The 21868-nt window shown below is 45.0% G+C and overlaps 1 protein-coding gene across 5 annotated transcripts in view; it reads right to left on the bottom strand.

The window, feature by feature from the left end:
- The window catches only part of TBC1D8 (TBC1 domain family member 8), a 143160-nt gene that overhangs the window by 81106 nt on the left and 40186 nt on the right, over positions 1–21868 (bottom strand). For 2 of the 5 annotated variants that reach the window (XM_070475029.1, XM_070475015.1), the window contains exon 2: positions 11331–11441. The exons of 1 other annotated variant lie outside the window; for it this stretch is intronic. In XM_070475029.1, coding sequence (XP_070331130.1) covers positions 11331–11441 — 111 coding nt within the window. Of the gene's footprint in view, positions 1–11285; positions 11442–21868 lie in introns of all 5 variants that reach the window. 2 more of the 5 variants (XM_070475004.1, XM_070475034.1) reach the window with 1 other exon arrangement.

Here is a 21868-nt window from a genome sequence, read left to right on the forward strand (position 1 = left end):
CCCCTCCCACCTCTCTCTCCACCTGATCCCTCTGGGTGTTCCCAGTGCACCAGGCCTGGGCACTTGTCTCATGCATCCAACCTGGGCTGGTGATCTGTTTCACCCTAGGTAATACACATGTTTCGATGCTGTTCTCTTGAAACATCCCACCCTCGCCTTCTCCCACAGAGTCCAAAAGTCTGTTCTATACATCTGTGTCTCTTTTTCTGTTTTGCATATAGGGTTATCGTTACCATCTTTCTAAATTCCATATATATGTGTTAGTATACTGTAATGGTCTTTATCTTTCTGGCTTACTTCAGTCTGTATAACGGGCTCCAGTTTCATCCATCTCATTAGAACTGATTCAAATGTATTCTTTTTAATGGCTGACTAATATTCCATGGTGTGTATGTACCACAGCTTCCTTATCCATTCGTCTGCTGATGGGCATCTAGGTTGTTTCCATGTCCTGGCTATTATAAACAGTGCTGTGATGAACATTGGGGTGCACGTGTCTCTTTCAGATCTGGTTTCCTCGGTGTGTATGCCCAGGAGTGGGATTGCTGGGTCATATGGCAGTTCTATTTCCAGCTTTTTAAGGAATCTCCACACTGTTCTCCATAGCGGCTGTACTAGTTTGCATTCCCACCAACAGTGTAAGAGGGTTCCCTTTTCTCCACACCCTCTCCAGCATTTATTGCTTGGAGACTGTTGGATAGCAGCCATCCTGACTGGCGTGTAATGGTACCTAGGACATGAGCATTATTAAAAGGTCACCTGAAATGCCCGTTGACTGATGAATACATAAAGAAGATGTGGTACATACATACACTGGAATATTACTCAGCCATAAAAAGGAATGAAAGTGGGTCATTTGTAGAGTTATGGGTGGACCTAGAACCTGTTATACAGAGTGAAGTCAGTCAGAGAAAAACAGATATGTGGATACCTGCATAAATGTGGAATCTGGGAAAACGGTACAGATGAAGCTATTTGTAGGGCAGGAATAAAGGTGCAGATATAAGAAGGCACGTGTAGGCACAACGGTGGGATGAACTGGGAGTTCAGGCGGACTTACACTACCAGGTGTAAGACAGGTAACGAACGGGAAGCAGCCTACAGCAGACGGAGGTCAGCTCAGGGCCCTGCGGTGACCGGCAGGGGTGGGGTGGGGCGGAGGAGGTCCGAGAGGGCCGGGGTCTCTGTCTGCACACGGCTGGTTCACTTTGTGGTGCAGCAGAAAATAACACAACACGGTAAAGTGACGACACCTCAACTAGAAAAGAAAAAAAGGCCACCTGGACAAAGGTTTGATGAGCTTCTCCTGAATGCTCCTGGCAGGACGGCATCCTAGGTGCCTCTAACCACAGCAAGTCCTCCGTCAGTCACCAGAAGAGACAGCCCGCCCCCAATCTCAATGAACTGACAGCAAAAGGAGTCAAATTCTTGCCCCATGGACTCAACTCCTGCAATAGTCCAGGCAGGTCACCAGAGTCTTGCCTGGATATCTTCCGTTTCCTAAAAACAGGCAAAAACCACTAACTCTATGTTTAGGGCCACAGTCAAAAATGAAGTGTGTGTGTGTGTAACACAGCCATAGCTCCAAGAAGCCCCTACCCACAGGGACATGGAATCATACATCGGTACCTCACAGCCTGGCGTGGCCTGGACTCATCACAGGACAAAGCATGGCCAGACCACCAGACACAGGGAAACAGCAGCACTGCCCGGCTCCTCCAGGGCCCCGAAGAGCTCTTCACAGCCCAGGCGTCAACTCAGAGGCTGACCCCTACCTGCAGGCTGGACCCTGCCCCCCAGTCTCCTCCGCCTGCTGTTTCCCTCCCCCCCCCCCATCTCTGACCAGGACCTGGATCCTGGCAGTCGCCTCTCCTGGTTCTACACACCACGTGCTTGGTTTCAAATCACCCGCCGATCACTCTGTATCTGACTCCAAAAAGAAAGCAGACACACACTATGCAGCCTCAAAAGGAAGGAAATTCTGATACACACCATGACATGAATGAACCTTTTTTTCCATTTTGCACTGTTAAATCATTTGCAGATAATTTCCTAATTTGTCTCCAGGTTCTGACATGGGTGAACCTTGAGGACATTATGCTCATAAGTCAGCCGGACACAAGAAGACACATACCACACGAGTCCACTTACATGAAGCTCCTAAGGTCATCAAAGTCCTAGAGACAGGAAGCATGATGGCTGTTTCCGGGGCCAGGGGGATGAAGGACGGGGAGTTAGTGTTTAATGGGCACAGTTTCCATCTGCAAATTCTCGCGATGAACAGTGGAAATGGTAGCACAGCAATATGAGTGTGCTTAATGCTCTGAACTGTTCACTTAATGGCCAAGCTGGGACTTCCCTGGTGGTCCAGTGGCTAAGACTCCAAGCTCCCAATGCAGTGGTCCCAGGTTTGATCCCTGGTCAGGGAACTAGATCCCCTATGCCACAACTAAGACCCAGCACAGCCAAATAAGTATTTTAAATATGGCTAAGCTGAACTATTCACAAAAGCCAAGATACGGAAGCAAACGAAGTGTCCATCAACACATGAATGATAAAGAAGATGTGGTATATATACACAATGGAATACTATTCGGCCACAAAAAAGAAAATGAAATAATGCCGTTTGCGGCAATATGGGTGAATCTAGAGATTATTGTACTAAGAGTTTGGGGTTAGCAGATGCAAACTGTTACATAAAGGATGGATAAACTACAAGGTCCTACTATATAGCATAGGGAACTATATTCCATATCCTGTGATAAACCATAATGGAAAAGAAAAAAAAAATGTTGAAACTAATCAATTTTATATTTAACCACAATAAAAAAAAATTCTTTTTAAAGACAGGAAGCAAGACCCTTTGCTCCAAGTTCTACTGTGCAGTGGTCCTGGGGGCTGGTTAGAGCTCAGACTCAGGCCCCGCACAGCCCTGGACTATCCCTGGCCTCGGCTTCTCAGAAAGGACCCAGGACACCTTATCAGTGATGACACGCGCCACCTCCCCTCCCCTCCTATGGACAGGGGTCTCGACTCCTGAGCCCTTGACCTTCTCTCACGTACTTGACCCCTCATTCACCCACATGCCAGACTCTGCCCTGGGCACTGAGGGTCAGTAGTGAGCACCACTCTGAGAAAACTATTTTCATTAGGGACCAAGCGCTTAAATAAAAGGGAAACACTACTAAAGCCAAGTGCTACGGGGACAAGGAAGCCAGAACTGAGGAGGCAGTTGGCAGGGGGTCCTGGGGAGGTCTATCTGGGCAAGAGGTGGACATCTGAGTTCTGATCCAAATGACAGGGCACACGCCTCTGCCAGCACCCTCGAAGAGCCCATAACGAGCCCTCAAATGTACCGTCTCTTCTGTCCACTGAAACCAGTAGTGATTATAAAGCCTTGGGCTCTCAGGCAACAACAACAACGCCTCGGTGGTCCAGTGTTCAACACTTCAATCCATGTAAGTTAACAAAGTAATAATAACAGGAACTTCTCTCTCTTCCCACACCATCCGCAGATCTCTGCTGCCAAGTAATGATCACGTTCACCCACAAAATTACCTACCCAGCTCTTCCACCTCTGCTTTAAAAAAAAGAGAGAGAGAGACTCTTATCCTCAGGAATCACGCCCCACCCCCTGCCCTGCCAGCAGCCAGGGACAAGTGAAGATATAAATCACCCCCCGCCGCCCCGGGCCACACTTCCTGTTCTGACCAGGTCCCGGTGCCGCCCAGGCCCTTCCTACAGCTCTCGTTTGTGCTTCATCTGAGACAGGAGGCCCTGGGCAGGGAGCCTTTCTCAGGGCTCAAGACACAATAAAATATTAAACATGGTGAATCAATATCACAGCACAAGATGCCCAAGGGGCTCCGGGAAAGAGGCCTGAGTACCTAAATCGATACCACGGGCCCGAGACAAATCTCCACCGCAGCGCCTCCTCCCTCACCCAAGAGAAGGGCACCCGAACGAACAACTGCTGACTCAGACCTTCAGTGGGCAAGAGGACAGGCGAAGGCAGCGCCTCTCTAACTCGCCATAGGTCAGGTCCAAGGCCAGCACCAGTCAGGTGGAAACCAAAGGAAGCAGACCTTTTTAAATTCATTTTTTTAACTGGAGTATAGTTGATGGATGCTGATGCTGAACCTCCAATACTTTGGCCATCTGATAAGAAGAGCTGACTCATGGGAAAAGACTGATGCTGGGAAAGACTGAGGGTAGGAGAAGAAGGGGACGACAGAGGTAAGATGGTTGGATGGCATCACTGACGCAACAGACATGAATCCCAGCTGACTCCAGGAGATAGTGGAAGACAGGGGAGTCTGATGTGCTGCAGGCCATGGGGTCGCAAACAGTTGGACATGACTTAGCAACTGAACAACAAATAGCTGACTTAAAATGTTGTGTCAGTTTCAAGCGTATAGCAAACTGAGTCAATTATACATATATGCTTGCATCTATCCTTTTTCAAATTCTTTTCCCATATAGGTTACACAGAGCATTAAGTAGAGTTCCCTGTACTATACAGTAGGTCCGTGTTGTTTATTTTATATATAGTAGTGTGTATATGTTAACGCCAAACCCCTAATTTATCTATCCCCCCTTTCCCCTTTGGTAATTATGTTTGTTTTGTCCGTGAGCCTATTTCTGTTTTGTAAATAAGTTCATTTGTATCACTTTCACACTGATGCTTTCAAATTGTGGTGCTGAGGAATGTTCTTGAAAGTCCCTTGACCAGCAAGGAGATCAAACCAGTCAATCCTAAAGGAAATCGACCCTGAATATTCACTGGAAGGACTGATGCTGAAACTCTAATACTTTGGCCACTTGACATGAAAAGTCGACTCATTGACAAGTGCTCGGGCCTGGTGCACTGGGAAGACCCAGAGGGATCGGGTGGAGAGGGAGGTGGGAGGGGGGACCGGGATGGGGAATACATGTAAATCCATGGCTGATTCATGTCAATGTATGACAAAAACTACTGTAATGATGTAAAGTAATTAGCCTCCAACTAATAAAAATTAAAAAAAAAAATGTCAATGTTGTATGGAGAAAGAAAAACTGAAGAACTATTCCAGATCAAAGGATTCTAAAGAAACATGACAACTAAATGCAATCTGTGATCCTTGACTGAAAGGGAAAAAATATGTAAAGTTTATCATTAAAACAACTGACAAAATTAGAGTCTGAATAGTATTGTAACAATGTTAATTTTTAAATTTGATAACTATACCAAAGATACAGTAAGATAATGTATTTGTTCTTAGAAAATATACACTAAATATTAAATAATAAAAATCACATTATCTATAAAAAAAAAAAAAAGTTGACTCATTGGAAAAGATCCTGATGCTGGGAAAGATTGGAGGCAAAAAGAGAAGGGGGTGGCAGGGGATGAGATGGTTAGATAGCATCATTAACTCAATGAACATGAATTTGAGCAAAGTCTGGGAGATAGTGAAGGACAGGGGAGCCAGGCAGTCTACAGTCCGTGATGCTGCAAAGAGCTGGACACAGCTTGGCAACTGAACAAGAACAACAACATATAAGAGCTATCATACGATATTGGACTTTCTCTGGCTTCACTTAGCATGACAATCTCTAGGCCCATCCATCTTGCTGCAAATGGCATTGTTTTATTCTTTTTATAGCTCAAGGAAGCAGATCTTGGTTCAAGAGAAAGAATGTTCCAGGAATTAAATGTGCTCAGGACAACTACAATGCTAGGGGGTAGGCAGCCAGTGTAAACTGCTGCAATCTTTATAGCAGGTAATTTGGGAATACATATATAAATGGCCTTATAAATGTATATCCACTGGAGGCAACAACTCCTTAGTACAGGCACACCCTAGAGATACTGTGGGCGGGGTTCAGACCACTGCAATAAAGTAAACATCACAATAAAGGGAGTCTCATGATTTTTTTTATTTTATGGTACCTATAAAAGTTATGTTTCTACTACACTGTAGTCTATTAAGTGTGCAATAGCATTATATCTAAATAAACAATGTACATGCCTTAGTTTAAAAAATACTTTATTGCTACAAAAAAGCTAACCATCATCCAAGTCTTCAGCAAGTCAGCAATCTTTTTATCAGTCACATCAAAGATCACTGATGACAGATCACTGTAACAAAATACAATAAGGAAAAGTCTGAAATACTGACGGAGTTACCAAAAGGTAACACAGAGACACAAAGTGAACAAATGCTGTTGGAAAATGGCACGGATTAATTTGTCCTACACAACAGCCATTGTTCAGTCCCTCAATTGTGTCCAACTCTTTGCAACCCCATGGACTGCAGCACGCCAGGCTTCCCTGTTCTTCACTACCTCCCAGAGTTTGCTCAAACTCAGGGCTTTCCAGGTGGCACTAGGGGTGAAGAACATGCCTACCAATGCAGGAGACAAAAGAGACGTGGGTTGCATCCCTGGTTTGGGAAGATCCCCTGGAGGAGGAAATGGCAACTCACTCCAGTATTCTTGCCTGGAAGATCCCATGGGACAGGGAAGCCTGGCGGGCTACAGATCATAGTATCACAAAGAGTCAGACACAACTAAAGCAACTTAGCATACATGTCTATTGAGTCAGTGATGCCATCCAACCATCTTAATCTCTGTCATCCCCTTCTCCTCCTGCCCTCAATCTTTCCCAGCATCAGGGTCTTTTCCAATGAGCCTGCTCCTCTCATCAAGTGACCAAAGTCTTGTAGCTTCAGCACCAGTCCTTCCAATGAATATTCAGGGTTGATTTCCTTTAGGATTGACTAGTTCAATCTCCTTGCTGGCCAAGGGACTCTGAAGAGTCTTCTCCAGCACCACAATTCGGAACTGTGTGATCAGCCTTGTTAACTGGCAAAAAATGCAACATTTACAGAGCACAGCGAAGTACAATGAAACGAGGTGTGCCTGTACGTGTGTTCCCCCGGGGTCCTGGCCTCTCTTGCGTTCCTTGCCCTGTTCCACCTGTCCCAGCCATTTCCAGGTTGGCTCTCTGATTCCCCATGGCCCAAGAAGGTCAGGGAGAGGAAACTGCCTCTCATACCCTCACCCAGGAATCCCAGCACCCAGCACAGGTCTGGTACAAAGATAAGCATCAACCATTACAAACGAGAGGACTTCAGGATGGCCTGAAATATTTAAGTGTCTGGATGCTCATTTAGGTTTATAAAATACATAAAAATCAGAGCCAATTAAGTATCTAATAAAAGGTCTGGATGAGTAAACCTAGCTACAGCCAAAGGCTGAACACTGTGTCACCATCAAGCAGGACACCCGTCACCGTGGAGCCCAGACTGGCTCCTGCGGACTTGCAGAGCTGTGTGGTCTCAGGACCCCAACAGGCTTGTGCACTAATCCCCCCACTGGTGACTCCCCAGAGGTCCATCTAGCAGGAGACAAAAATCCAAACGTTCTCATCAAAAGTCTCAAATCCTAGGGCAAGACCACCTCCACTGCCTGGGGCAGAGGAGAGGAATCCAGGGAGAATCAGGAGAGGAGGACAGGGTCTTGCCCCTCCCACCCCCCATCCTGGCCAGCAGCACACCAGCAGCCCCTGCTCATCCCCAAAATGCACATCAAAATGCCACGGTCACAGTATTAATGCTGACACAGTGGAGGAGAACCGCTTCCCAGCGTGAGCAAGAAAGGGAAGGAACAGCACAGCAACCAAGCCAAACCGCTGGCAGCAAGGGGATGGAGACGGAAGAACAAGGTGCTCAACGTCCTGGAGGAAGAGGAGGAGGAGGAGATGCCCACGGAGCCTTCACGCCCCAAGACGCTGTAACAGAAACGTGAGCTCAGTGAAACAAGCGCTCAAAGACGCGATGGTGAAATTACAGAGATAAAATGGGAGCCTGGAGACCTAAGAAACTGGCCTGAGGATCAAACCCGCTGACAACGCGGGGACTTCCCTGGGAGTCCAGGGGTTATGAATCCACCTTGGAAAGCAGCGGATGTGGGTTTGACCCCTGGTTGGAGAAGTAAGATCCTGCCTCCCGCAACTACCGAGCCTGCGTGCCACACCACCGCAACAAAATCGCGCGTGACGCAGTGAAGATCCCGAGTGCCACAACTAAGACACCACACGGCCAAATCACTCGCTTAGTTTTTTTTTAAAAACCACATGACAGCAAAATTAGTAGGTCAGTTAAAGGCAGCAGAGTCTGGGGAACACTGCCGAAAACAGAATTCCCTTAGAGGAAAGGGCCACACAACCAGCAGGCAGAGGGCAGCTGAAAAGGACAGATGAAGAAAAACACAGTATTCCCAGAACACTACTACACTGTGTGTGCTCAGTCGCTCTGTCCGACTCTTTGCGACCCCAGGGACTGTGGCCCGCCAGGCTCCTCTGTCCACAGGACGTTTCAGACAAGAATACTGGAGTGGGTTGCCATGCTCTCATCCAGAGCATCTTCCCAACCCAGGGATCGAACCCATGCCTCCTGCATTGGCAGGCAGATTACCACTGAGTCATTGCGGAAGCCCACGCTTACTGCACCTAACAGAAATACTGCCTTCTGTACATTCCTTTTTCTGCCCTTTAGTGCTGTAACCAGGAAATCTTACAGCATAACCTAACGCACCTAAGAAGTAAAAAGGAATACTGTGAAAGGGGGGTGTTCCTGTACAGTCAATTCTTTTATCAAAGATCTCTTTTCATCAAAAAAAAAAAAGAAAAGCAGAAATGAAAAACAGACAACAGCTGTCCAACAGAAAGTGTCCTTGAAGTGGGAAATCCAATCAACAGAATATAAAATGCATTTTTTACAATGTAAGACATACACAGAATGATATTAAGAAAGTTTCCTGAAATGATTAAAGAAATCAATCTTAAGTCCTGGAAGAGCACATGGGAGTTTCAGAAAAATGCAACACAAAGTGTTCCAGGGAGTAACAGATTTTAAGGGAGTTACTAAAGTGACTAATGTTGCGAAACCTCAGAGATAAAAAAAGCAGTTATACCCATGAAAAGCACATCACCCACAAGGCGCAGGGTGGTGGGTAGGGTGCATCAGGCCAGCCTGAGGTTTCTCCCCTCGCCACAAAAATACTGCAAGACCCAAAGTGATGGCCACCAAGCCCCAGAGACTGGTCAGAACCCATCATACCAACCAGGGCATGGCAACCATGTGAGATATCATTAGGGAAAGAAAACAGGAATACCAACAACTATGAAAGGAGCCAAAATAAAAGATGCTATGTTGGGAAAGCCATACCTGATGGAAGCACAGAATCGATTTACATAGAGAACTGAGCCAAATGATGTTGAGGAGCACAGTTACCGAACAGAATGAGAATCACAGCGTACAATTAATAGTAAAACTTCTTAAAATGAGAGCCTGGGGCAGCAGGGGACGGATGAGAAGACTGATAGCATCCTTGTCCTTTGGGAGGTGAGTCAGTGAACACTGAGTAGAAACACTGTCTTCAAAAGCTACAATTCTGACCCTGTCACACATTCCAACATCTATCCCCTTGACCTTCAAGGAACGGTTAGAAACCCGGCAATCAGTGTTCAAGGGATATTTCTTTGAAGTTTAACAGTTTTTTCATTTCACTTCAGCAGCTTTCCTTTTATTGAAATCCACTAAAAACAATATTTGTATTGTCAACTGGCACTTTTGGACAAGCTGCACCATCTACTGTTCTTCCCAACTATTCCTGGACTTGTGTAGATGCATTAGAAAGTGGTGCTGGGAATTCCCTGGTGGTCCAGTGGTTAGGACTCGGAGCTTTCACTGCCACGGTCCTGGGAGCAATCCCTGAATGGGGCAGCAAGCTCAGCATGGCCAAAAATACAAAAAAACAAAAGAAAGGAAGGAAAAAAGTCATCAACCAGTGTCGCGGGAGGTTGGTTGGCTAGGATGCTGGTGGCGGGGCAGAGCAGGGAAGAAGATATATTTTTTTCTTTGTATTTTCCAGGGCTAATTGATTATATTGAGCATGCATCATTTTATCACTTTATGCAAATACAGAATGATTTGTCCAAACAAACAAGCTGGGGAAAAAATGTTCCAAGATGTTAACAGTGGTTAGTAATAAATGGTGGGTATAAGATGACAATTTTCTTCTTTACCCTTTCCTGTATTTTTTCCAAGAAAAAAAGTAATCTGATGTCATTAGAGAATGTAAGGTGACACTGAAATTTGACAGTAGTTACTAAAATGCGGGCTTTCCTGGTGGCTCACATGGTCAGGAATCTGCCTGCAGTGTGGGAGATCAGGGTTCAATCCCTCAGTCAGGAAAATCCCCTGGAGAAGGGGATGGCAACCCACTTCAGTATTCTTGCCTGAAGAATGCCATGGACAGAGTAGTCTGGCAGGCTACAGTCCATGGTGTTGCAAAGAGTAGGACATGACCAAGTGACTGACACCTTCAATTGTTTAAGAGAGAAAAAAAAAACCACAACTGGAAACCTCTGTGTAGAAACACATGTAGACACAGAGTGATTACCCTGGATAAGATGTTATAGATGACTTCTTTTTCCTTCTTTCTCACCCATTTTCTAATTTCTGAAGTGTAAAGATTACTTGCGTAATTAAAAAGAGACATCTCACCGAGTGCCCTTTGAGCATCCCCGTGATGGTACTAAAATAGGGACTGGAGTTATCTGTCAACAGTGTGTAAGCTTGACTTGCATTTGTGTTAACTTACATGTCAGTAACAAGCCTGAGAGAAAAGGGCTTGTCCTGCCTCATTGGCACAGGTTCAGAAATCTCACATGGGTCGTGTGAATAAAGTTTCTGTGGTGTTTGGAAGATAAATAAAAAGACATATCTCAGGTTTGTTTTTTAACAGAAGGGGCTTCTCACGATGCCAAGATTCCCAGAGGACCTGAGTGTCCCGGCAGAGCGCAGAATGGTGCGTGTGGGAGCAGCTGAAACTCAGAGGATGGGAAGGTGGTTTCTAAACTCCTGCGGAGCCCAGCTGTCCAGGGATTCAGTGCACACGTGGAACAAGGACCAAGATGAGCCTGAGACAGACCCAGCCCGGGACGCTTCCCCTGCACCATCACGGCACACACTCGCACCTGGGACTCCTGTGTTATGTCAGACACAAGACGGAAAAGCAAACGGCTGGGTTCCTCCGGGAACCACACACCACTTGGACCGTCCGTCCAACCTGGCTGTCCACCCTTCGGGACCACTACGTGCTTCTGATGGTTGAGAGAAAGGAGAAAGCTCAGAGCAGTGGATGAGGAACGACGAGTTACCTTCAAGCATCACCAGCATGCAGATACCCATGCTCAGACCTCAAGGTGGGAACGCTCCACCTGGGGTGAAACTCACCCGTGGCCACGGCCCAGTAAACGTCCGATCCGCTCAGTAACTCACCACATGCTATGGGGGAATACACCTGGGAGCCGGGCACCTGGAGCAGAATTCGAAACGGAGCAACCCGGGCGTTGGAATCCAGCACCGCGTCCAGGGCACCCACCAGGCGACCTTCAAGAGACAAAAGGACAAGGCGCGTGTGAGCACTGGGACGGACAGCCAGCAGCCCGCCGGGAAGGCGGGGCAGTGACAGCACCAGCTGCCTTTTTTTTTTAAATTTTTTAAAAAATTGTGTTAAATTTTATAGAAGGATAGTTGGTTTATAATGTGTTCATTTACTCTGTACAGCAAAGTGATTCCGGTAGACATACATACACTTTTTTTTCATATTCTTCTCCATTATGGTTTATAACAAGATACTGAATATAGCTCCCTGTGCTATTCAACGAGATTTTGTGCACTTTTAAAATTTATTTATTTTTTGTTGGAGAATAATTGCTTTACAAGGTTGTGTTGGTTTCTGCCACACAACAAGAATCAGCCGTGGAGCCTCCCTCCTCCAACCCAGCCCCCTTCCCGCCCCTCTAGGTGGTCACAGACCCCAGGCTGAGATCCCGGTTTGACAATGACCTTCCACCAGCCATCTATTACATGTGGAACGTGTATCATATGTCAAGCCCACTCTCCAGGTCGGTCCCGCCCGCTCTTTCCCTCACTCTGCATCTACGTCTCTATTCCTGCCCTATCCGTTCCCTACAGTTTCCATCTGCTAGCCCCAAACTCCTAATCCCCCTCTCCTCCCCACCAACCACAAGTCTGCTCTCTATGTCTGTGAGTTTGTTTTGAAGATATGTTCATTTCTATCCCATTTTAGATTCCGCATATAAGCGCCACCATAAGATATTTCTCTTTCTGACTTGAAGTAATCATTTAGTATAGTAATCTCCAGGTCATCCATGATGCTGCAAATGACATTATTTCATTTCTTTGGTGACTGAGGAATATACTCCACTGTATATATGGACCACGTCTTCTTTAACCATTCAACTACTGAGGGACACTTAGGTTGCTTTCATGTCTTGGCTATTGTAAACAGTCCAGATTAACCATATACAGTAGAACCTTGTTATTTATCCATCCTATGTATAATCGCTGGCTTCTGCTAGCCTCAAACTCCCAGTCCAGCCCTCCCGAGCCCACCCTCCCCCTCCACGTCTGTGAGTGTGTCTCTGTTTCATAGATATGCTCATTCACGTCGTAGTTTAGCATCTACATTTAAGTGCTATAATATTTGTCTTTCTTGGATTTACTTAGTATGATAATCTCTAGGTCCATCCACGTTACTGAAAATGGCATCATTGCATTCTTTTTTATGACTGAGTACTATTCCATTGTGTATCTGTAGCACACAGAAGTCTTTCTGTTTGGAAAGACTCAAGACTCAGGAGCTTTTGCAATGGGCAGCAAGTTTTACACCAACACAGCCAACCTGGCCCCTTCACCTGGAAGAAGGTGGGAAGAGCAGCAGTTAAAAAGTGATGAGGGAACTTCTGGGTTCAGCTCTAACACTAGAATACTCTAAGCTTCTCCTTTAGGAAACTACAGAAAGAAGAGCAACATAACCCTAAAGAAAGCAGAAGAAACTAATAAAAACTTGAGCCAAAAAAAACCAACATAATTCAAAATAGAAAAATAATAGCAAAAAAAAAAAATTCAATAAAACCAAAATCTAATTATTTGAAAAGATCAATAAAAGTGACAAGCCTCTAGCTAGACTAAGGAAGGAAAAAGGAGGTAAGATACAAATTACCAATATCAGAAATGTTCCCTGAGATATTAAAAAAATAATAAAGGAATGTATGAACAATTCTATACTCACAAATTTGATAATTTACAGGAAGATGTACCAATTTCTTGAAAGACACAAATTACCAAAAAAACTCAAAGAGAGCTAAATCACTTGAATAGATCTGTATCTATTAAAGAAACTGATGAATCAATAGGAAGAAACAAAACTGCCTTTGTTCACAGATGACATGCTTGTTTTTACAGAAAAATCCCAAAGAATCATTAACCAAAAAAAAACAAAAAAAAACTTAAGTAATAAGCAAACATAGAAAGGCTGTCAGACAGAAGGGCAAATGACAAGTGCTTTCCCAAATACCAGCAATGAACAATTGGAATTTGACAAGAATGTAAATACCACTGACAATAGCAAAAGATGTTTTTATCAGGTAGAAATCCAAATATGTACAGGATCTATATGCCAAAAACTACAAAACTCTGATGAAAGGACTCAAAGAAGATCTAAACAAATGGAAACATAATCCATGTTCTTGGGCTGAAAGATTCTGTACTGTTAAGATGTCAAGTCATCCCAACCTGATCTACAGATTCAAGGCAACACAACCATAATCTTGGCAAGCCATTTTGTAGATACTAATAAATTGATTAAAAAGTCTACTTGAAAAGACAAAGACCCAGAGGAGTCAATAATAATACTACTGAAGAAGAACACAGTTGGAGGACTCATGCTATACAATTTCAAGACTTAACTAGTGTACCAAGCTATAGTAATTAAGACAGTGTGGTATGTGCAATAAAATACACAGGTCAATGGAACAGAATCAGACCTCACAAATATATCCTACAAGTACAATTAACTGATCTTTGACAAAGGAGCAAAAGTAATTCAATGAAGGATAGTCCTTTCAACAAATGGTTCTGAAACAACTGGACATCCATATGAAAGAATACAAACCTAAGACACAGATCTTATACCTTTCAAAGATTAACTCAAAATGTATCACATGCCAATTGCTGACAAGGATGCCAGCAACAGGAACTTATGCATTGCCAATGGGAATGCTTAGGTTAGTCACTTTGGAAGACAGTCTGGTTGTTCTTGATGAGTTACACGTAGTCTTATACCAGAGCAATCACACTCTTAAGTATTCATCCAACTGTTTTGAAAATTCACACCCACACAAAAACCTGCACACAAATACTTATAGAAGTTGTATTCATAATTATCCCAAATTGGAAACTACCAAGATGTCCTTCAACAGGTGAAGAGATAATCAAACTGTGGTACATAATTCAATGGAGTATTTTTCAGTGATGAAAAGAAGCAAATTACCAAGCCATGAAAAGAGAGACCTTAAATCCGTATCACTAAGTGAAAGAAGTCCTCCTGAAAAGGCTACATTCTGAACGATTCTTATTATTCTGGGGGGGGGGGGGGGAATGGGGAAGGGAAATACAGCAAGGGCAGAAAAATCTGTGATTACCAAGAAGGGGCTGAATTAGTCAAATGTGGGGGAATTTTAGGGTGGTGAAACTATTTTGTTTGATACTCTAATTGTATACACATGACACAGTGCCTTTGTCAAAATCCACTGATGTTTCCAGCATAAAGAATGAACTTTCATGTTTGCAAATTTTGAAAAAAAAAAATCATTTAGGAGGTCCAGGGGTTCCCAAGTGAATGCAGAATATGACCAAAAAAAAAAAAAATCTAATTGTATTACAAGTTATGAAATGAGAGTGAAGGGTATATAGGAAAAGGGTTTGACTTAAGTAACTGTGGAAATGAACAGAGTCTTTAGGAAGAAAGGTCAAAGAAACGTGCTTACATACTATACTCCACAGAGTCCACTGCTAACAATTCTGATACATTTCTGGAATACTAGAAACCAACAATTAAGAAAAAGGATGATGGAAGGTGACAGCCAGGTTCCTAACTGAGACAGTCATTTCCTAGGCAGGTCAATAAGAAGTCCAGGGGTCCCCAAGGAGAGAGGGGTCTGGAATTCTCAAGGAGGAAGAAAGGACAAGCTTTTTTTCCTCTACATTCCTTAGGATTATATAACAATAATGTATCCTGTCTGAGGACAGTCTCTGGATTAAACCTTCTGGCTAATCCTTTTATCTTAAAATGTAAATTATAGGAGTAGGTCTGGTCTTTACAAGGATTATATAACAATAATGTATCCTGCCTGAGGACAGTCTCTGGATTAAACCTCCTGGCTAATCCTGTTATCTTAAAATGTAAATTATGGGAGTAGGTCTGGTCTTTACAAGGATTATATAACAATAATGTATCCTGCCTGAGGACAGTCTCTGGATTAAACCTTCTGGCTAATTCTGTTATCTTAAAATGTAAATTATGGGAGTAGGTCTGGTGAGGTCTTTACAACCTCCAGACATTCTTTGGATTCACTGGAGAGTATATAACTCCATTGCTAACACAAGCAAGTGGGTAGTCTTTCTATCCCCTTCTGATGTCTATGTCCGAAGCTTTCTCTATCTCCTTTATACTTTAATAAAACTTTATTACACAAAAGCTCTGAGCGATCAAGCCTCGTCTCTGGCCCCGGATTGAATTCTTCTCTGGAAGCCAAGAATCCCGATGTCTTTTCGTGGATTCAGCAACAAACTTTCACTAACTGGAGTGGGAGTTTACAGGTAAGCAAGGCAAAGAGCCAAGAAATACGGTAATTAGGACTTCCTTGATGGACCAGTGGTTAAGAATCCACCTGCCAGTGCAGGGGACAGGGTCTGATCCTTGGTCTGGGGAGATCCCGTCTGCTGTGAGGCAACTAGGCCCCTGTGCCAACAGCTGCTGAAGCCCGTGCGCCTGGAGGCTGAGCCCCAGAACGAGAGAGGCCACCGCGGCGAGAAGCCCGCGCACGCCACCCGAGAGTGGAGCCCTGCTCTCCCGCCTGGAGAAAGCCCGCGTGCAGCGACGGCGATCACTGCCGCCAAATTAAAGATGCAGCACTTAAGAGTCAGAGACACAGGTATGAGTGACGTTTAGTCAACCACAGATACAGACGGCTACATACAGAAACACTTGCTGATGTGTGTATATGCAAAGGTTTGTGTGTGTATATACATAGATTTCCTTGCTCTGTTAGCAGAGACGACCCAGAAGCCAGGAGCACACACCCAGCACCCAGGTCTTGGTTTCTACCAACCTCCAGTAAAAGGAACTGGGACTCTTGGGAAAAATGGCTGATTCTAGATCTGGAGCAGGAAATATATAAGATGATCCTAGAGCACCTTGTAGTGGCTGAAAAGTTTAAAAAGTGCTCAAAAAAAAAAGAGAAAAAAAGAAAAAGTCCCACAGTATGGGAAGTGGAGGCAGTAACCTTTCAGTGGAGAAACTTGGCAAGCAATACCTTGGCCAGGTGATAAAGGTCAATTTCAGTCATAATCCTCTGACAGGATGCAATAAGAATAGCACTTTACCCCATTTCTCCTCCCAAACACCCTTAATTTAACCCCATTCGAGTCATGAGAAAAACTTCAGACAAATTCCAATTAAGGAACATTCCACAAAATGTCTGACCAGTACACTCCTCAAAACTGTCAGGGTCAAAACAAGGGGAAGTCTGAGAACCTGTTACAACCCAAATGACAACTAAATGTATCCACAGGCAGAAAGAAAACTAAAGAAAAGATGGACTTTGGTAACAATCATCATGTTCGTTTTCTACTGCTTCTGCACCAAGTTACCACATAATACCTTAAAACAAAAAAACGTATTGGAACTTCCCTGATATTCCAGTGGCTAAGACTTCACCTTCCCATGCAGGGGGTGCAGGTTTGATCCCTGGTCGGGAGCTACCATCCCACATGTGTCACAGCCAAAAAACCAAAACCGAAAACAGAAGCAATACTGTAGCAAATTCAGTGAAGACTTTAAAAATGATCCACACCCCAGAAAAAAGATTCCTCTCTTACAGTTCTGTACATCAGAAGTCTAAAGCTGATCTGAGCAGAAATCAAGGTGTCAACAGATGCCCTCTTTCTAGGGGCTCTAGGTGAGAATTCATTTGCCTGCCTTGTCCAGCTTTAAAAGGCCTCTCACTTTACTTGGCTCACGGCCCCTCCTCTATATTCAAAGCCAGAAACAGCCGGACAAGTTCCCCACGCTGCCATCTCTCTAGGTCTCTTTTCAGAGTCCCGCTTCTGGCTTTAAGAACCCTTGTGATAACGCTGCACCTACCTGGACAATCTCTCGAGTTTAAGGTCCACTGATGAGCAACCTAAATCCTACCATGCTCTTAATCCCTCTTGCCATGTGAAGGCCAGGTTCCAGTCATTATTCTGCCGATCACAGTAACTGATCAGTACCAGTTGGTTAACTGCAACTAAACACAGCAAACTAACATGTCAATAATAGTAGACACTGCGTGGGGGGTGTATGAGAACTCGATCTACTATCTTCTCAATTTTTCTCTAAACCTAAAACTAGTCTAAAAATAAAGTTTATTAAAAAGAAAAGGACATAGCGAGGTGGGAGGTGAGAGGGAGGTCCAAAAGGGAGGGGACATATGCATACCTAGAAAAGGAAATGGCCACCTACTCCAGTATTCTTGCCTGGAGAATTCCCATGGAGAGGAAAAAGTTCCCCCCAACAAAAGCAGGGCAGCGCTTGGGGGTTTTCTGGGGTCCCTGCTTCCCAGGCAGTTCCATGTGGCTCCTCTGGAGTTCCAGGGAAACCCTCCTGGGGTCCCATGAGCACAACACTCCTATCTTTAACCAATCAGAACAGCAACTCAGGCTGAGATAGCTACTGAGTGACAAATTTTATAATTAGGGCCCAAAGAGGGACGGAGGAAAAATTTGCTGCTATTCTTTCCTTCTGGCTGGATTCCACGCAAGTGGATGGAACCAAGTTTAAGATGAAATCATAGCCTCTGTCCTGGGAAAAAGAAAGAGTGCTTGGAGAAGGCTTCCCATGGCCTCCTGGCTCTCTAACCTCTATGCTGGGCCTGGAGACTTACTGCTGGCCACAGTGACAAACTTCTGTGCTCTTAGCAGTAAGAGCACCAGCGTGTAATAAACCCATTTTGAAAAACAGCGACACCCATCCATCACGAAAAGTATTTTAATGAAAGTCAGAAAACCAGAAAGCCTAAAGTCCTTTTTTCTCCTCCTGCATTAAAGAAAGCAGATCCTCTTGGTGGCTTAGGAACAATGTATCTGAGGGACTTACCTAGTGGTCTGGTGATTAAGAATCCACCTTCCAATGCAGAGGACTCGGGTTCAATCCCTGGTCAGAGAACTAAGATCCCACAAGCCCCAGGGCAACTGAGCCTGCCCACCACAGCTGCGGAGCCCATGAGCCACAACTAGAGAGACTGCTCACTGCAACCAAAGATCCCGCACAAGACAACAATGACCTGATGCAGTCAGATAAATTAATCAATTACTTAAAAAACGGGGAGGGGGGGGACAGGGGGACTTCCCTGGTAGTCCAGTGGCTAAGACTGCGAGCTCCCAATGCAGGGGGCCGAGGTTCAATCCCTGGTGGGGGAACTAGATCCCACATGTCACAACTAACAGCTTGCATGCCACAACTACGGCCCTAAGCAACCCCATGACAAACACTTCCACCTCTCCAGTAAAGGGCCTCTGACCACAGCACACAAGCTTCAAGGTCACAGCACACTCACCAGACACCAGCTCAGCACCCTAACCCCCCATCAGGAAACCGATCTGGGCTACATCTCTGTCTTCATGTCAGGGCTGTGTGGTTTGGCTGTTGTCCGTGTTTTGGAGTGGGGAAAGCAGACGAAGAACCAGAATAAAGGGGAAAACTCTGAGCTTTGAAAAGTGACAAATAACCATAAAGGAGTACATGAAGTTCTTCTGGGCTGTGCTGTGCTTAATCGCTCAGTCATGTCCGACTCTTTGCCACCCCATGGATGGTAGCCCACCAGGGTTCTCTGTCCATGGAGATTCTCCAGGCAAAAATACTAGAGTGGGTTGCCATGCAACCTTCCCCACTCAGGGATCAAACCCAGGTCTCCCACATTGCAGGTGGATTCTTTTACCATCTAAGCTACCAGGGAAGCCCCAGAATACTGGAGTGGGTAAGCTTATCCCTTCTCCAGGGGATCTTCCTGACCCAGGAATGGAACTGGAGTCTCCTGCATTGTAGGCAGATTCTTTACCAGCGGAGCTACCAAGGAAGTCTGAAGTTCTCTCTCCTGACTGTCAAAGAGGGAAGATGAAGGTTGGGGTATTTGCATTCTCAACATGAGGATGTTGAGAATTCCCCTCTTTGAAGTAAAATCCATAACCCAAATTACACAATTTCAATTTTTTTTTTACAAAGCATTTTATAGAAGTCGATACTCTTTTCATGTGGTTCCCTTAGGAGTCCACACATTTCCACTAAACCCAGGAGCTGCCGGTGCTATTTTCAGAGAACGCAGCAGCTCGATGGGCAAGGCCACAGGGTAACCATGATGGTCCAGAGAGGAGGGCTTCAAGGCCATCACAAGGGAGGGATTCCAGAGTCAGCTGTCGAAAACGGGGCAGGCAGCCACCAGGCCCTCACCTGCACATCGTGTCCCCGATACATGGGAGCAAGGCAGCCCACACAAGGACCCTCGGCATCTCAGGAAGCCAAGAAACGACAGAGCGTATGACAGTGGCTCTGTTCAGCTGCGGAGTCACAATGCCAGACTGGCTGCCCTGCTCACATTCATGCTGGAATCAAAAGGAGAATTTTTTTTTTTTTATTTTTATTTGGTCTTCACTCCAAAACTGAAAATTCTTTATTGGGTACAGGCTTTCAGCTTTCCAAGATGCAAAGAACTCTGGCATTGGATAGTAGTGATGACTGTCTAATGTGAATACACTTAATACCTACTGAACTGGACACTTAAAAACAGTTAAGATGGCCAATTTTATGTTACATGTTTTTTACCACAATTGTTTTAAACTATGAAAATGTTAATGGTCGGGAGTTTCTGCAGCTGGCTTCCTAAAGTAAGTATAGAAACTTTTCCTAACCCCATCCCCCAACTGACAAATCCTAAACACATTTGAACATAAATGTCCACCCTGCTGAACCCTGACATGTTCTTCTAGCCACTCCATAAATAATCCTTGGATGGGAACCAAGCCGTCTGCTTTGGCTCAAACTTAATGTAGGGATCCTGCCATCATGAACCTCCAAGCAGGGTGACGTAATGCTCAAAATACGTGACAGCAAGAATCCTGCTCTGCAACGCCACCATGGCAGCCAGTTCCAGCTCAGGGACTGCCCTACGTACAGCCATGTGTTGCTGTGGGTACGGTGAAACGCTCTTCTGAAAACTTCCCAGCATTTCCATCTACCTGGCCGTCCGTTTATCTGGCCTTTCGGCGTGGCAGTTGTGCACAGCGATTAGAATTAAGTTCTTTGAGAAAAGGGGTGATTCCAGGGTATGAAATAAAAGGGCAAAAGACACCAGGAAAGAAGGACAACCAAGACTCAGCAAAGGTGGGACTTCCCTGGTGGCCCAGTGGCTAATACTCCATGCTTCCAATGCAGGGGGCCCAAATTCGATCCCAGGTCAGGAAACTAGACCCCACATGCTACAACGAAAGAGCCTGCAAGCCGCAGCTAAGACCCTGCACAGCCAAATGGATAAATTAATAATAATAATAGTGAAAGCCTCAACAAAGAGCTTGGCTTTAAGACCTGATACAGTTGTCAAGTGAAACACCAGCCTCGAGGGCATCTGGGGTGCACAGGAAAGGACTGTTGCTCCCCCTCCACGGCCAAGACCAACAGAGTCCGGGGGGGGCACCCGGAACTCTTCCCTGGACCCTGACTCGGAAGTGAAATCTGTGAAATGGGACCCGACTGCTCCAGGACTGCCCACTCACCCGCCTGATGGGTCCATCCGTGTGCTAATCTGCTCTCCCCATGCTGCTTGGCTCTTTCTAGAAACCTGTCACCCTCTTTTTAACATACAGAAAGCTGTACATAATTAACATATGCAACAATGTTTCAAAGATAAGTATACACCCATGAAACCATCACCATAATCTATCCACAAACATGTCCAACACAAGTTCCCTCTCCGCCTTTTACTGGGTCAGCCAAAAGTTTCCATTGGGGTTTTTTCCATAAGATGTTATGGGAAAACCCAAAGGAAACTTTTGGCCAACCCAATATTAATACATATATACATATAATGGGGTAAGAACATTTAACATAAGATCCACCCTCTTGACAAATGTTTAAGTAGACAGATTGTTAACCACAGGCATTTGATGCTGTATGGTAGGCCTCTAGGACCTACTCACCTTGTATAACTGACACTTCGTGCCCTCTGACTAATATCTGCTCATTTCCCCACCCCCCAGGACCTGGCAACCAGCACCCCGCTCTCCCCTCCCCTAAGTCTGACGATCTTAGATTCATCACGTACGTGGTGTGTGGCTCGAGTCCTCCTGTGACCGGCTCTTATCACGCAGCGTAACGTCCTCGAGGCTTACTCATGTTGTTGCAAATGGCAGAATTCTCTTTTTTAACGCACTGTCACCCATTTCAATCCCGAACCTTCCCTCCTAATATTTCCTAATCCATGAAGATTCCCTAACCCATGAAGACTGGATCATCCCTAGTCTATTGAAGCCTAGAAAAAACAAGTCACAAAATTACATCATACGACTGTGTTGCAATCAAATATAACAGCAGCAGCCGTATTCCCTTGCTAGTTTCTGCTACTTCAAAACAACCAAATCCTCTGGCAAAACATTTCTGATCTCTCTAATCTGTGGAGAAACTATCTGCATTGGGTCAA

The sequence above is a fragment of the Odocoileus virginianus genome, chromosome 2 (assembly GCF_023699985.2).
Source record: "Odocoileus virginianus isolate 20LAN1187 ecotype Illinois chromosome 2, Ovbor_1.2, whole genome shotgun sequence".
Lineage (NCBI taxonomy): Eukaryota > Metazoa > Chordata > Mammalia > Artiodactyla > Cervidae > Odocoileus > Odocoileus virginianus.